Genomic DNA, 17,602 nt, shown 5'->3' with positions numbered 1-17,602 from the left:
AAGCGCCGATCCGGGAGAGCTACCACTTTTAGTCATTTTTTGACTAAATATTTTGACTCTTTTTAGTCACTTTCTTGACTCTGGTGCCGGTAGGATGCCTGGTTTCAAGGCCTGCGACGACTGTCACCGACTGATGTCAGTGACCGATCATCACCGCCGGTGCCTGTACTGTTTGGGGCCCGACCACGACGCGGAGTCGTGCTCCGATTGTATGGCCCTGACCTCGAAGGCTAGGCAGGAGCGGTCCCGTAAGCTTCTCGAGCTTCGCCACTCGGCTCCGCGCCCCTCTCGATCCCGGTCCAGGAGGAGGTCCAAGGATCAGTCGCGGAGCCGCAGTCGACATCATCGCTCGTCTGGCTCAAAGTCTTCGGGTAAGTCGAAGCGATCCAAGAAGTCCAAGAGGCGACACCGCTCTTCGGACTCCCCTCGCCGGTCGCGCGACTCGGCCGAGGGTCAGGGTGGTCCCACCCCCGCGGCTCCGTCGGCGCCGCAGGCGCCGCGCACGTCCCCATACCCGCCGGTCTCTGGGACTGACGCAACGCCGGCAGAGGTCAGTGCCTTCCTCTCGGCCATGAGGAGCCTGGCCCCGCCGTCGACACCCGCTGGCGCGCCTTCGGGCCCCGCGGACTCGACTGGGCGACCTTGCGCGCCAGCGACTCCGGTCCCGGTGCTGTTGGAGGCTCCGGCCCGACGCCGCAGGTCCCCGAGGGGCCCAGGCCTGGGCCCCCGTCGACGCCGGTCGACCTCGTCACGCCTCCTCCGCCGGCGTCGACACCGGTGCCGTCTCCGACGCCGACTCCGGTCGACGTCGTTCCCCGGTTCAGCCCCTGTCCGGACCCGACGCCGGTGCGGCGCCGCTCGACGCCGCATCCGACGCCGCTAGAGACACATTTTGTCTATCGTCCGGCTCCAATCATTCCTCCTGTTTACCAGGAATCGGATGACGGGGGCGACTGGGAGGGGTCCGTGGACCCTCTGGCCATTCAGGGCCAACTTTCGCAGGACTGGGCAGATGAACTGGGGGAGGCCAGTGGTCTGGATACCTCACCGGACACTGGATTCATCTCTCCTCCGACTGTGGCTTCGGAGGAGGGTGCAGCTTTTTCTGTGGTGCTGCGCAAGGCGGCCGTAGCCCTTGGGCTTGAGCTGCCTGCCGTGGCCGTGAGGACTAACATCCTCACTGAGGTGCTTCAGTCTGCAGCAAGCTCCACTGAGCCTCTGCTGCAATTCAATGAGGCCCTCATTGACGTTCTGCAGGGCACCCGGTCCAAGCCCTCCACAGTCCCTCCTGTGGATAGGAACGTTGCCAGGCGCCACCGCCCTGCTCCGGGCGACCCCAGTTTTCTGTCCCAACACCCCACCCCCGAGAGTCTGGTTATCCAGGCCTCTACCTCCCAATCCTCCTTCCCGTCCACTCCTCCGGACCGGGATTCCAAGAGACTGGAACAGTTCGGTAAGAAGCTGTTCTCCTCGCTCAGTTTGGGCCTGCGGTCTTTGAACACCACCTGTCTCGTGGACCGTTTTTCCCACTCTCTGTGGGATGCGGTGGAGGACGTGCTGCCCCTGTGCCCGGAGGAGGCCCAGGCACGACTTTCCCAAGCTCTGGCCGATGGGAGAGATGCAGCGCGCCATGCAATCCGATGTGGACTTGACACTACGGACTCGCTGGGTAGGGCGATTTCTACCACGGTGGCGCTTCGACGTCACGCCTGGCTGCGGTCCACGTCCTTTTCAGGGGATGTCCAGAGCACTCTCATGGACATGCCTTTTGATGGCACTTGCCTTTTTGGTGAGAAAGCGGACAGTGCGCTGGCTCACTTCAAGGACTCCCGGGCTACGGCCAAGTCCTTGGGCCTCTCAGCCCCGCGGCCACAAACTTCCGCTTTTCGCTCCTTTCGTGGCCAAGGAAGGGGCACCTCCTCGCGTCCTCCTAGCCACCGGCCGCAGAACCAACCTGCACGCGGACGTGGTTTCCGCCGACGCGGTACTGGAGGACAACGCGGTCAGTCCACATCCACCCCGGCAGCATCCGCCTCAAAGCCTTCCTAGTCAGGGCTTTCAGGCCCATTCCTCGCCAGTGGGAGGCAGAGTTCGCCATCACCTGCTCCACTGGCGTACCATCACCTCGGACAGGTGGGTGCTGCAAATCGTCTCGAAGGGGCTACTCCCTCCCCTTCGAGACGACCCCTCCAGCCATGCTACCGCAGCACCACCGTATCTCGGAGGATCATTTGAATCTTCTGCAAGAGGAAGTTTCGACCCTCTTGGCCAAAGAGGCCGTTGAGCGCGTTCCGAGCCCAGAAGTAGGTCGTGGTTGTTATTCCCACTACTTTCTGGTTCCCAAGAAGGGCAAAGGGGGCCTACGCCCTATCTTGGACCTCAGGAACGTCAATGCCTTCCTCCGGAAGGAACGGTTCAAAATGTTGACTTTGGCTCAGGTTCTAGCTGCCCTAGACCCTGGAGACTGGATGGTAGCGTTGGACTTGCAGGACGCATATTTCCACATCCCCATCCTGCCAGCCCACCGGCGTTACCTGCGGTTCACGGTGGGTCAGGAGCACTTTCAGTTCACCGTGCTCCCCTTCGGCCTTACCAGTGCCCCTCGGGTGTTCACGAAAGTGATGGCGGTGGTCGCAGCTCATCTGCGCAGATCTGGGGTTCCAGTCTTCCCCTATCTCGACGGCTGGTTGTTGAAGGCGGGCTCGCCCCAGGCAGTCGTCTCCCACCTCCAGACTACGGCGGATCTCCTGCATTTGCTGGGGTTTTCCATCAACGTGCCGAAGTCACACCTGAGCCCCTCTCAGAAGCTCCTCTTCATCGGAGCGGTTCTCGATTCGCCGCAGTTCCGGGTTTATCCACCGGAACAGCGGGTCCGGGATATACAGGCCCTGATTCCCATCTTTCGGCCTCTCTCCTGGGTTTCGGTTAGGCTAGTGTTGCGGCTTCTGGGGATAATGGCCTCCTGCATCCTACAAGTGCATCACGCCAGGCGGCGCATGCGGGCTCTGCAGTGGGACCTGAAGTTTCAGTGGGCCCAGCATCACGGCAACCTGTCCGACCATGTCTTGATCTCGGAGGGCACTGCACGGCAGTTGCAGTGGTGGCTCACGGACCGCGTTTGGGTCATGGGCAAGAGCCTCTCCCTACCCCTACCGGAGCATGTCATAGTGACGGATGCGTCCCTCCTGGGATGGGGTGGCCATATGGGAGAGGCGGAGATCAGAGGCCTCTGGTCTCCGGCGGAGTCTCGCCTCCACATCAACTTGTTGGAGCTGACAGCGATCCGACTTGCACTGAAAGCCTTCCTTCCCTCTGTCCGGGGAAGTGTCGTGCAGGTGTTCAGGGACAACACCACCGCCATGTGGTATTGCAACAAACAGGGCGGGGTGGGGTCGTGGACCCTTTGTCAGGAGGCTCTGCGCCTCTGGACATGGCTGGAACACCAGGGCGTCACCCTGGTGGTTCAACATCTGCCAGGCTCTCTGAACGCCAGAGCAGACAAACTCAGCCACCGGTGCATGATGGATCACGAATGGCGTCTGAACTCAGAAGTGGCGCAAGGTCTCTTTCAGCAGTGGGGAGAGCCTTGGTTAGATCTATTCGCCACCGACGAGAACGCGCAATGTCAGCGGTTCTGCTGTGCACAAACGGACCATCTCCCGGTGGGTCGTTTTGTGTATAAAACTCTGTTATTCCTTGGCAAAAAAGGACCCTCCTGTTGGGCTGCGAGCCCATTCTACTCAGGCCACAGCGGCTACTACTGCTTTGGGACGGGGAGTCCCTTTGCAGGACATCTGTCAGGCGGCGACGTGGGCTTCGCTACACACGTTTGCCAGGCATTATTGCCTAGACAGCCAAGTCCGGAGGGACGGCTTCTTTGGCCGTTCTGTCCTCCAGGACTTTCTGGTGTGATCCTGGTTCGCAGACCCACCACCGGGGTTGGTATTGCTTGGGTATCTCTTCTAAGGTGAGGAATCTAACTAACGTGTTTCTTTCAGATGAACAAGTTACTTACCTTCGGTAACGATGTATCTGCAAGAAACATTAGTTAGTTGGATTCCTCACCGACCCACCCAGCCTCCCCGTTCTGCGAACTGACATGACATGGGTGTCTTATGCAGCACCCTAAATCAGGTGCTTTGTCCACCATCAATGTCTGCCGCTTCACCACCATTTGACGGAGGAGATGACAGCGCGCATCCATTGGGCCTCCCATCTCCTCTCGCTCTCTAAAAAGAACCTGTTGAACAAAACAAAACATATATTTAGAATATTTAGAAGGGCTCGCCTCAGTGCAATCTATTTTGCAGTACTGTTCCACCCGCCAAAAAAACCCACTGTGCAGCTATTAGGACAAAACAAAGCAACAGCACAATTGCAGGTATGTCAGTGAGCAGACGGACCACTCAGGATATCTGCATGTAATTTGATGGCCCCAGTTTTGAAAACAATAGGTCCTGCACAACATTTCATCCTTTGGTTCAATAAGCACTGTTGAGTTATGTAACAAAAGAACCTTTTGTTCGAATCTCAAGCATCAATTCAGTTTGTGTCTGCCTATATAAGAAGAGCTGGCATAACTATTGATCCAGCACAGGATCCTTTTTGGGCCTAGTGTAGAAAATAACATTGACTGTACGTATACCTTGGCCTCCTAACTGACTGTTAACAGTGATGTCAGGTTTTGTAATGAATGTTGGTTGTTTATCTTGTATTTTTAACTCTGTGGTTTATAAACGGGGATTGACCCTCTTAGATTTGTATTGTATCTAGTAACCATGTGCTGCTCGCCACTATGAAATGCACGCAGGCCATGCTGTTTACAAAATCAGATCTTCTAAAAAGATAAACTGATTGAACTTCCCTTTACCTAACATTACAATGCTGATATCACCACTACGAAGATATGTACGAGTCTCCATTGCACTCTTCTTACATTAATCAGCCATTCTAGTTTGACGCAAAAATCAGTCGGCGTGATTACACAGTTGTTCACAGTGAGGGTAATTTTCATAAGTTTAAAGTCATTGAGTAAGTGTTTGTCTAAACATTTTTATTTGCAGTTGTTTGAGTAGAGCTTCAACATTGTACCCAACCTGCAATTGTTACTCAAAATAAAATTGTTGGCCACCCTCCTTCACCAGTGTAATTCATGAAACAAGGTTCTTGACTTTGATTTACATAAAAAAAACTTGGCTGTAGTTTTGTTTCTGGAACTTCCCGACTGAAGTGTTTTTTTTATTGTAATGTAAAATATCTTTTACTATTCATTGTGCCCATAAGTGGTAGTCAAAATTGGTGGTTAATGTATTTGGGCCACCACATGAAACAAAGAGGCCTATTTACAAGCTGGTTTGCATCACTCTCGCACCACACAACGTTATGCAAGAACAACACAAACCTTAAGTCAGATTTATGAAGCCACACAAGGCCAATTTGTGTGACCTTGAGTGGCTCCATAAATCTGGAGTAAGGCAACGCAGCGCAGCGCAGCGCAGCGCAAATTGCTGCGTTGCATTACTCTGCCCCAGGGAGATGTTCCATGGGCGTTGCATGGGTGTTCCCAAACAACTCCCATGGTTTTTAACACATTCCCAGATTTACCAGAACTGGTAAACCTGGGAATGCGCCAAAAAGATAGGCCTTCCCAGGAGAGGCATAAATAGGAGAAATATCTTTATCTCTCCTTGTTACTTCCTCTTTCTACGTGTGCTGCATTTTGCAGCACACATTGAAAGGAGAAAATGCCTGGCACCCTTGCACCATGGCGTAAGGGTGCCTGCATTGGCACGAGGCTGCTTAAAGGGTACCGGTGCAGAGGAAAAGGCAGGAATGCACAGTATTGCGTTAAATTCCTGCCCTTTCCTTGTCACGTAGTGCAGAACACCGAAGCGACTTGCTCCGCTGCACTGCGTGGCAAGTTCATAAAAAAGCCCCTAAATGTCTTCAAAGCAAAACCATTTGAAGCCGAATGGTTGTCCAGTCCCAACAGCAAGCTCAGTAGCACCAGAAACTATGAGCTGAAAAAGTGGCTGCTTCTAATAAGTAATTCTTGGCGATTCTCAAAATGTTTGTATTGTATAATGGGGTGCTGTACAGGGGATAACAAATAACAGATGATAGCATATAGACCCTCCATGGTCAAGGATAGTTTGGAAGTGTTTATTTGACCTATTGCTTTCCCCTCTATCTTCCCTCTGCAGAAGTTCCTGGTATACATGCTGTTCTTCCTTGTAGTCCTGCTGACTAACTATGGAGACGCTCCCAGGCACAGCAATGTCTTTCTCTTGCAGACCTCCACCAAGCAAGAACTGGGAAGCGAGAAGTTTCTCCGCATAAAGAGGTAAATGTTGATGGTGAAGATGTAACTTTTGACGATCTGGGATATTTTCCCAGTCCTGGATTAGCAGTTTAAGGGAAAGCAGATGGTCTCGTAACTCATAAGTGTTGTGAGAGTTTTGAAACAGAATACGTTTAAGAAAAATCTATAATCTCTAGGTGTGAGATGTGACCTGTGGGATCGTTGAGTCTTTCTGCTAGTAAGTGAGTCTTTTGGTATGTCTTTCAGGCCTGACAATTTATAACAACAGCAAAAAATATGTTTTTTCTGTATAGTGCTTTAAAACACATCTGCCATTTGACATTCAGATCATTGCGTTTGGCAGTGGTGAACGTTCATCTCAGGAAACCATCAGCCTGGCTGGTAGGGTTTATATGCCCAGGAAATGGGAAAGGCAGGGGTCACAAAGAGGTAACCTGTCTTGTAAAGATGACCTCTCCAGTCCATAGCAAGCCATAAGTGTTAGATAATTGAGTGCGAAGGGAAAGCTTTCACTTACTATGCCTGATGCATGCAAAGGGAACTTTTGTCGCTGCCCTGATCTCATACCAGTTCCAACATCTTAGTAAAGGAGTATGGTGTCCCTTGTTGATGTCATCATAGGTGATTATCGACTCTCGCCAGCCGTTGAAAATTCAAAAGAATGTCCAGTCCCAATTTGTGAAAAATTATTGCCTTTTCTTTTGTTAAACAGAATTTACATGTCGAAGTCGCCTTTAGCTTTTTTGTTAGAAATTGCGGTTATCCTGAATTTGTCCCGATTCACTTGGGCGTTCATTCTATAAAATCGGAGTATGACCTGAAAAATAAACCACCCTTACTCCAATTCAGATTTTAGGATCTGACACAAGGATTCTGTAGTATTGGATCTTGAGCCACGCATAGGCAACTTCTTAGAGGACTATTTATGCTGTTATTCTGCTGGATTATTAGACCCATATCTAGGCATGCTCTCTGATTAACTCAAAGCCTTGAAGTTGCTTTTCCACGGGTGGTTGGTGTAGGCTTGCCAAAATAAGGAGGGATGCCGTTAGTGCTAAGTGTTTGCATCTGAATGGCCACATTCTGCAGCCTCTAAGCTTGTTCTCTGCAGGGCAAAATAGTCAATTGTTGTAATCTATTTTTTACATAACAGAAGTTCTGACCTCCGGAGTCCTATATGGGACGACAAGAGAGGAACAATCCTCTTGTGTATCTAGAGATTGAAATCCAGCATTTGCAACTTGTAAAGTCTTGGTCTCTGGAACCGCCTAGGTATTTGGTAGTTTGTCAACAGTTGGCATTCTGTGAACCTGGATAATTTAATGTTAATAGTAAACTTTTGACCAGTCATCAGATTGTCATTCTATGTCAGGGATCATTTCACCCAGTTCTTATCCATCTTTCTATGACTAAACACCACCTGGTGGATATTTTAGTGTCTTCTTAGGGTAATAGCTTAACTTGTATATTGAAAATCTGTGCACTGAAGAATATGTGCTAGAAGGTCCATTGAGTTATGCACCTGACGATGACATCTGGTATGACCCGGTAAATATAGCAGTATTTAGGGTTGCTTAAGACAATTTACTTTTTGTTATTAAAAAACAAACATGCACAGAGCTAGCTCCAGGACAAGGCAATTCGAGGTTTCTGCCTAAGGTACAACAAGCAGGTGGCGTGGCAGGGTGCCAAAACGTCTGTAAAAGCATCAAATATGTACCTATGTTCAGGCTAGAAGGCTGATAATGTATTACTTCAAATAGAGCAGTGAAAATCATTGTAAGACTCTGAAAACTGAATTAGGAGAATAATGTGTAGCTTTCGGCAATCAAAGTTAGGAAAGAAAGATATGATGTTCGATTCTGACTAATTCTCTTTAATATGTTCGTAGAAATTTTTTAAAGCATAATTAAAAAAACACAGACCCTATTTATTTGATGGTCTGACCTTGAGCTCAACCCACATTGCTTACTTCTATGGCCCTGATTAGAAGTGATGTATTTGGTACTTCCTGTTACCACATCTATTGCAATTGGGAATTTGTCAAAAAACACCATCTCCCACAATTTTCTCTATCTAAATATCAGAAGGCCCAACCTGCTGATATTTACCATAGAAAAAGACCAGGAAAATCCACATTACGCCCGTTTTTGCCAGACGCAGCTTATAATTGGAGTTATTTATTGTGTCCGAGAAATAACGTTCCGCAGTGTATTATTATTTATCAGGTGTAATAAATAACATTCCACTATCACACTACTTGTACTCAGTCTGTTATTGTTTATCAAAGGGGTTATGAAGCTGAAACCTGTATTTAAAGGTTTTGGAATTAGGACTACAGCTAAAAACGATTATACTGTTAATGTCTAGGAATCTAGGAATCTGTGTGCCATTCGTACATATCATGTGTTGCAATCTTAGCAATATAGTGTCTGGTGTTATATACAGAACTATGAGATAAAAAAACAATCATAAAATCACATTCAACAGCTGGTATGCATTTAAATAGAAAATGTGATGAATGGTAGTGTAAAAATGTAAAGATATTTTATGTGCTGCATATTTCAAATGTGAAATCAATGTTTCACATAACCAAGAACTTTTCTTTATCTATCTGATTTAAAACTGATCTCCTGTTTTTCCTTTTATACATGGTTGCAGGTCTGATGAATTCTGGGCCTGGATCTCGCAGGTGTTGCTACCTGGTCTCTACAACAATCACTCGGGTCGGGAGCCCTTCAGCCCCTTGCTGGGAGCTGTACGTCTGCGTCAAGTCCGCTTGAAGAAAGGTAGGCTATCTTGGGTGTTGCTAAGGTATTGCTCTGCTCAGCCATAATAGCCTCGAGATCGGTAACATGGAGACCATAGTCCAGGGATGGCATCTAACGCTCTACACAATCTAATGGTACTGTTTAAGAAAAAGAGTATTATGTTAAGTATGATGGATACCTAATCAAATTGAGGAAATTAAGGTTTGGCCCAGTGCTAGTGATGAACATCCTTACAGGCCAAACTCTCCAGTAGTGTATGTAAGTAGTGAATAATTTGTCCCAATCGAGCACTATTAATCCAAAATTGATATCAAAAGGGTTATTTGGTTATTTAATCCATCCAGGTTAAAATGCATCAATTTTCCTTTTGTTATTTTAATCTACAACAGGCATTTAATTAATCCAAGATAAAATAAACCACTTTCCTTTTTTAGTTAGTTCAATGTACAACAGCCATTTAATCAATCCAAGATAAAATGCATCCATTTTTCATTCGTTACTTCAATGTCCTTGTGTTGTCATACACTGTTGCTTCTTCGGACTTGGGAGTAGATTAAGTGTTGCCCCAACAAGGAATATGAACATTGTCAAGATTCCTGTGTCATAATGATGAACTCTATAATTAATTTGTCTGTGCCCATGATAGGATTCAAATATAACAAGGTGACATTGTACGGACACCAGATTGGAGGAACACTGATCTAGGCTAGAACCCTTCCCAGGACCACAGACCTAGGACGGATATTAGTAATTTGATAGTTTGACAGAGTGACAATCGTTTATTTTCATCTTTGACTTTTCTCTCTTTGTTTCAATTCAGAGTGTCAGCGCACTGTTGGCGCTCTCCAGAGTGAGGCACCTTTGTCAGCATCGAACCATAAATGTTCACGCAAATCGGAGCGGTTTGATACTGAGACTTATGGTCCTGGCTGGGAAGCGAGAGCTGGAAACTTCTTAAGCTCGTGGGCATATTCCCCTCCAGACCTAACGGGGTAAGAATCTTCTCACTGTGAAGTTATGGTTCTTAGAAAAGTGTTTAAAGAATTTGTTTCCTTCCCAGATGAGGTTTGACCACTGAGAATGCCAGAGGCCCTTACAGCAAAGTTCATGAAGGGCATTCAAGGTGCCTTTGTGAGGCACTTCTGCTGGGAAATAGGTCTCTATCCATTCTGAGGATGAGATCCTGGGAATATTAATCACTTCTGGATTCTGAAGGGCCATTTCTCTCTCCCAGTAATGTACTGCAGGGCATATATTTGTTCTCTCTCATTCACTGCCCCTCTCTCAGTTTTGTGTGCATCTGTCCAGCAGTGGAATTTGGCATGATTTTTCTGTTTGATGGTTGGTGGATCAAATGACAGCATGTCTCTTTAACATGGGTTGCAAACAGAGTAATACACCTCTTTCCAGTGGGGTGTGGGGGAGGGGGGGGGGATTGAGGAGCCTGTCATTTTTGTAGCTAAAGGGTACATAGAGTATGATTCCCTCATTTTAATAAAATGTAGCTACTTGGAAACATGTCTTTTGGCTTATTGGCTAAGGGATCGTCTCTTTTAGCCATTGGTTATGTATTTAGCCGCAAGCCTTTTCTTCTGGGAAGTATTTTGGGGAGAATGCTCAATCCTTTGCCCTTTTCTTTAGTTTGTGGATTGTACCGCATTCTCCTGCCTTTTGGTGGAGTTTTTAAAACTTTGGTGTTCATTTGGACCTCAAAAGGCAGCCCATTAGGGCATGGCCTCTGCTACTCTGACAGAAGACTGCCCCATTGTTATGAGTTCCCTGCCTACCTAGCAGGGAGTTCATAGACCTCTGTGCATACTGCATACCCCACTACATCGGTTACACAGAAATCCAATAAATTCACAGATCAGGCACAATGTTGTTTTGACCCTTCTTGGCAATTATTTTCCTTTTTAGGAAACTTGTATTGTTTCTTATTCAGGCCATCAGTTACTTCCCGGCTGCCTTGAACAGGGAAAACGGATGTCAATAGGCGCTGCTATGCCAGGTCTTTGAATGTACATTGACCCATGGCTGGATGGGCCTACAGTCCGCCAATTGTGGCTCCACTGCCAGAAACTTGGTGGTTCCTCCATCTATAAATGGGCTGAGGCAAGTCGGCAACCACAGGTTTGCTGGTCTGGGAGCCCCTCCAATTTATACTGGGGATCCCACGCTGTCAAACACTGACGTAGTTGATCTATGTCTTTATCTTTGGGTGCGGGTCATGGAAATAGACCATGTTCTTGTTGGTGGGGTGTTGAGAGACATCTCTTTGTCTGTTGTTAGTGTTTTGATGAAAATAAGTCTTTCATTTCAGTTTTTGTTGTAGGTAGCATGCCACATTAGTGAAATTTGTGTCCTCCTTCTCTTTCCTTATTGTTGCAAATTGAGACCATCATCTTAATATATAGCCTACTAACTTGTTTGCGTCTTTTTCACCAGGGTGTGGTACTGGGGGTATCTGTCGCTCTACGACAGCAGTGGATATATCCAGGAGCTGGGGTCCAGTTTTGAGGAGAGCAAAGTTATCCTGGAGAGTCTGCAGCAGCAGCACTGGATAAATAACCAGTAAGTACAGAAGCCCTGAGTAACCTATGGTCACGGAGCTTCACTATGTAAGTGCAGGATCGGCATTGCCCGCAAACCCTAGGTATATCCATAAATCTGATAATCTTATGACCTGTCAGGTCACCTTTGAGCACCGGGTAGTGCTTTGATAAATATGGCTGAATTTGCACCAGTGCTTATGACCAGGACATATGTCGATGGTGAATACGTTGCGTTTAAGAGAGCTCAGTGATTTGAGTGCCCGCTGCAAAGAACTGTGTGAAACCCATATGTCCGGTTTTAGTCAGAGAGACTTACTAATATTTTTATTGATGTCAGGTAGATAAAATGAGTATAATTATTATTTGGAGGTAACACCTGTAAGTAAGCATTAAACTATCATTCTCTTTGTAGCATTTATTGTCTGTACTGTATTTGATAAACCACCACCTAAAAAAGATCTACGGTTCTTTCCTCATGCCGTTTCCCTCCATTCATATAATACCAGTCTTACAACTTTTCTGCCTCACACAACCAGAGAACCACACACATCCAATCATGGAATGAGGCTCAGTTCCCCGTTTTTTGGGGTAGGCCCTACAACTCATGCTAAGTAGGTGCCAAACATGTAAGATATGCTTACTATTACTCATCTGAGCCAGTCTCCCATCCGACTGTCCCCGAACAATGCAGCGTTCTCCTTTAAGAGTTGGGGGTATATGATGCCTCTTCTGAGCTTTGCAGTGTCCTCCTTAGGCAAGAGAGTGCCTTGTAGCCCTAAGGCAGGGTGCATTATATTACATGTGAGGGCATATCTGCATGAGCTGATATGCCCCGGTGCTATCTAGTTCAATTACTAGATCGTAAGCTGTCTTAAGTATGTGTACTGGGCACTGGTCATTGGGAGTTTCCCAGCTACATTATGGCTTTACTGAAATCTCTGGTGTTTGTTATCAAACACCTTGTCTTAATAAATCTGTACTGTTGCCAGTACAAGATTTATTGTGACATGCACCCAGAGGGCACCTTAGAAGTGCCCCCTGAAAAACCTACCACTGTCTAGTGTGCTGGCTGATGGATATCATCCAGCATGCCACCACAGACAAGTTTAAGACCCCCTGCAGGTGAGAACCCAGACTCTCTGAGGCCAGAATAAATGCCTGCTCTGGAAGAAGGTGTTGACACCTCTTTCAGCAGCAAACTAGTGATTTAGCATTTCAAGGCCAGGGGCTTTAAAGCCCCTGAGGCCTTTCATATGTAACGGTAGCTTCCCCCAGACCTGGGACATGCCACCACCTGCCCTGAGGCTTATTTGGTGCTGTGACAGGTGGGAAATTAGCTATGCAGTAGGTGTGCTGCACCACCAGGCTAGTCTCACCCCTAAGGTGGGCTGCCTGATGTGTCCCATGAAAGAAGGATTCCACCATCTTGTTTTTGGTGGAATTAGGAACTCTGGGACAGGGTTATGCCCACGCTCCGCAGGAAGGGGTCATGTAGGGGGAGTAGTGACCCCAAGGGTAAGTAGCCCTTTGGACACTCCCCTTAACGCTCCTAAATTCAGTGTTTAGGTGGCCCCCTGACACCAGAATGGAGATTCAACAGACCAAAGAAGAAGGACAAATAAGAGCCGAAGATTGCAAGAACTGTGGACTAGCTGTGGACTTGGTCCCAAACCCTGCCTGCCTGCTATTGTCTCAACAATTGCAAAGACCCAATTCATCCTGCAGCTGTGCATGGCTCCAAAAGCCTCAGACAGCTGTCAGCACTTCGCCAACACGTGTGCATCTCCCTTGAAGTGGATGAGCCACTTTCCTACAGCCTATAGGTACCAAGCGCAATGTCTGGTTCACCAATCTGTTGACCAACAGGTCCACTGATGCAGCAGCTGCCCAGGAGGAGGTCATCATGCTTCAGAAGGTCAGATCCATCTCCTAACTAAGTTTGGAGATGCCAGCACTCCCAGGAGCCGTCCTGGACCAATAACTGGGGTATCGGACCCCTAGCAGCCAAGGCTTGTTAAGTGTCCAACCCGGACACCAACACCCCCAAGACCGACCAACCGATGAGGTACTTCAGCCTCAAAGAGGCCAGCACTGAGTGAGGCCCCGCATTCCTGTTTTGTCCCTATATCCAGTTCAACCCCAAAAGTGAGAACCTCCAATTCAAGCGTCCCGCCAGACAAAATACCTCTGTCCCTGTGCCCCACATCCCCATTCCGAACCTACCAATAGGGCCCCAGAGACCATCAAGAACCGAGTCCTCCTTTGGGTTCCAACTGACTTTTTCCCCCAAGTACCTACTTTCAGCATTTTTCTGCTTAAAGGTTTCACCATAGACTTCAGCAATAGCATTCAAGGCTACCCTTGCGGCCAGCAGTTATGAACCTGGACACACCAGGGCACATAACCCAAACCTAATGGTGGTTCTAAGGACCTTGGCCCCTACTTGTCTTTTGTCCAGAAGAACTACCCTGTAACTTGATTACAAGTACCCCTATGCAGTGTATGTTTCTCCCGTAGGATAATATTAACACATTCGTGGATCATGCCTCAAATCTGTCAGCTGTATTTTCTAAGTGTCTGAAAATCGCTAGCTTGATACGTACTTACCTAATCTCGTAGATCTTTGGTGTTTAAATAAATATAAAAATCTATGTTATTTTTCTAACTTGGTGATAGATTTCCTTATTGAGTGTGTCTCATTTATTGATGCTGTGTGTGCAATAGATGCTTAACACTCCCCTCTGATGAGGCTAACGCTGCTCGACCACACTACCACAAATAGAGCACCTTGGAATTGCTGGCGCAAGCCTCTGTACGCCAATAAGGGTTACGTGGACTCTCTGCACAGTGCACCTCATGTTGGTACACTATATAGAGAGCCACCTTCCTACACCAATGACAACCTATCCAATAAAATCTTCTACATATGGACACCCGTGTTCTACTGCTGATACATAGTACTGGTATAGTCTTTCACCTACTGCCTAACAAACGTTTAACTTTTGTTGTAATACCTGCGGCATCAGTATTATAGGCTATTTACCTTGATATTCAAAGCATGAGTAAAGGGTTGTAAATGACAATTTCTAAATCAAAATATTTAACCTGCACATATATTGACTACACAGTATCGATTGCCAACAGATTGTCACAGTAAACATGCATAGTGAAGTACAGATGAGTACTTTACATCCACATCTGCTTAACCTGCTAACATGTTGACAGTCGATATTGTGCGGTTAGTATATGTACAGAGTAATATGTAACGTTTGGTATCATGATAAAACACTGAGTAGGAGTGGTACTGAGATTGGGGGCTTTGACCTTCTGTTCATACCCTGGAGTTTTTTGAGAGAATATTCTGGGGCATCCTTCAGACGTAGATAGCTGCAGTATAATCAAATATGAAAAGCACTACCCTGTAGAGCAAGGCTAATATATCTTCTCTGAGTATGCAATAAAATAAGATACATCTGAGAAAATATTTCTGAAAAACTGCAGGAAGGTTTGCACCCCAAACATAATGCTACTACTACCCTGTCAATACTGTGCATGAAATAGTTAAATCTAAAAATAGGATAGTGATAATTGTATATTGTTGTTTCATGTGAACACTGTGTGGATAGGCCAGAGAGATGTCTCATTGGAGCGTTGTTGTTATCGCCTACCAGTGAGGTCTGTGAATGATGACAGTTTCTCTTATTGAGCAAGGGACTGGTGTCTTGTGTGAGATGTCTCCTCTGAATCTCATACTGTGCTCTTCAGTGCAAGGAAATATTGTAAATGAAATAATAGTTCCATAGCTGGTGCGGTTACTTTGGTAATATCTTTGTGTGGCAGTCCAGCATAGAAATGACAGCATTGTATACATATGCTTATCCAGCCCACTTCCCTATGCATGTGTCCTACGCTTACCACACCCTCTTGTCTCTTCTCTCACATCAGGACCATGGCTGTCTTCGTAGAGCTGTCCCAGTACAACCCTGCTGTTGTTCTCCACACAGTGGTCACTCTGTTAGTAGAGTTTCCCTTCACCGGACAGGTTCTTCCGTCTGTGGATATCCAGTCCTTCCCGCTCCTGAGGCTGAGCGGTGAAGTGCACCTGCTGCTTATCATGATGGTAAGTATGGCAGAACCTGCCACTTCCTGTATGTAAAACAGTAAACTATGAATGATCACAACAAACATTCTATATCTGAAGACCCTGTTTAATTCACATGTGAGGTACCCATAAATTCTGGTCCAGGACTACACACTGTGTACTACTCGTCTCGTCTCAGTGAGCCCGTAGCTTTTGATTGTGTTTAATATTTGTGAATGGCACACAAAGTGCACAGCAGTCTATGGTGTCTAATTCAAATACATAAAGCAGCTCCTTCCATTGCAAACTCTGTTTAGTATACACAGAGCACTGACTAGAGTCCATGCATCATGCACATTTATACAACATATGGCTCACGGCTTTCAGCCACTCTTCAATGCATTTGCTCCTTTCAAATATTCCTAAAAGTGGCCGTGCTGCCATGCACTGTTTGTACAATTCAGATAACTTCAAAGATGGCCCATTGGGAGGGCGAAGCGCACCTGCACCCTGTTTCATCCGATGAGCTACCTTGTACAATGTATACCAGGAGATTTACAGATGTAGTGTGTTATCAGCATTGTTGTAAGCATATATCAATAAAACAAACCCCCCACCCCCAAAAAAAAGATGGCCTATTGCTGCAGGCCATGTTTCCTGCTTCCCTGATGTACACATGAAAAGTGCACTGTATGTGCTGCTGAAGCGTTCAAACATAGTCCACTGGAGGCAACTTGTGCCTACTAAAACTACTAAACATTTACATTTGAAGTTAACAATTACTTCAAAGTAACCTTGGATCACGTTAAAGATTTGGTCTTGCTGGTTTCAACGCAGCTCAAATTTCACGTGGATAAACTAAACTGTTCCTTTCCTGCCCTTTGCAGGATCGCTGCTATGATAATGCAGATCTTAGCCATCACTAAATTGCTCCTTAAAGCAGCATTTTCAATTACTTTTCTGTTCCTCGCGGTTCACATAGTCCGTTGTATCTACTAGTTTACAAATCAACACAGGTCTTGCAGGTTGCCAATACTGTGTCCTGTGCTTCTTGTTAAAATCAGGGTCTAGCATCGTCAACAGTTTACCCATGTGAAATTTGAGCTGCAAAGTCTTAAATATTAGTTTCTTATCTCATTGGGAAAGAAACAGACTGTTCGTACAATTATGAGTAAAGGAAAATAAAAGCAAGGCACCTTCAATATGCATGATAAAAAATCTTGGAGAATATCAATGGTTTTAATTCAGTTATTGGTCCTGAAGAATGTGGGATAAAGGTCAAGACGCCACCAAAATGCTCCATCGACACAACAAAAAAAATAGTATTTTGATTGCATACAGTGGTTTTCTATGTTATTTTTGGACCAAATGTATTTGATGATGTATCTAGTCCAATGGATGATAAACTATATTAACAAATATCACTAGTATTTTATGTATATTTTATTTAAAAATTATTTTGTCATCAAATTTATATCTGTTGTTCTAGTGTTGATAATTAAACATTCACATAGCGAAAGTTTGGATTTTAACAATAAGTCCAGGAGAAAAACGTTTGTATTGGTTTGGTTGAACCGTATCCCCTCTGCCTTTATAAAAGGGGTTACTCTCTAAATTGTAGCTGCACTCCCCAGAGAGCCAGTAGGACCACACTCTCTGTTTCTCCCCCACAATTGCCCATTAACATTTGACAGATTACCCCTGCACTGTCTGTGAAGGCCCCTTGTAAGGTCTGCTCTTCATTTCCCTCCTGACTCCTCATCAGTCCCGCCCTGATCCCTTCCTCCTTCCTCTTTGCAGTTTTCTCTGCCCATGCCTCCAAGGCCCTGGGTTGCCACCACTTCTCATTCTCCGCCCATTGATTATTATGGCCCAC

The 17,602-nt window shown here is 46.5% G+C and overlaps 1 protein-coding gene across 1 annotated transcript in view; it reads left to right on the top strand.

The window, feature by feature from the left end:
- PKD1 (polycystin 1, transient receptor potential channel interacting) overlaps window positions 1-17,602 on the top strand; it is a 408,256-nt gene that overhangs the window by 376,171 nt on the left and 14,483 nt on the right. The window contains exons 38-42 of the mRNA XM_085629406.1: window positions 6,204-6,343; window positions 8,984-9,111; window positions 9,914-10,085; window positions 11,539-11,664; window positions 15,591-15,765. Of these exons, the coding sequence (XP_085485532.1) occupies window positions 6,204-6,343; window positions 8,984-9,111; window positions 9,914-10,085; window positions 11,539-11,664; window positions 15,591-15,765 (741 nt within the window). The remainder of the gene's footprint in view (window positions 1-6,203; window positions 6,344-8,983; window positions 9,112-9,913; window positions 10,086-11,538; window positions 11,665-15,590; window positions 15,766-17,602) is intronic.

Source organism: Triturus cristatus, chromosome 10 (assembly GCF_964204655.1).
Source record: "Triturus cristatus chromosome 10, aTriCri1.1, whole genome shotgun sequence".
Taxonomy (NCBI): domain Eukaryota; kingdom Metazoa; phylum Chordata; class Amphibia; order Caudata; family Salamandridae; genus Triturus; species Triturus cristatus.
This window is presented reverse-complemented; position numbering and strand designations above follow the sequence as displayed.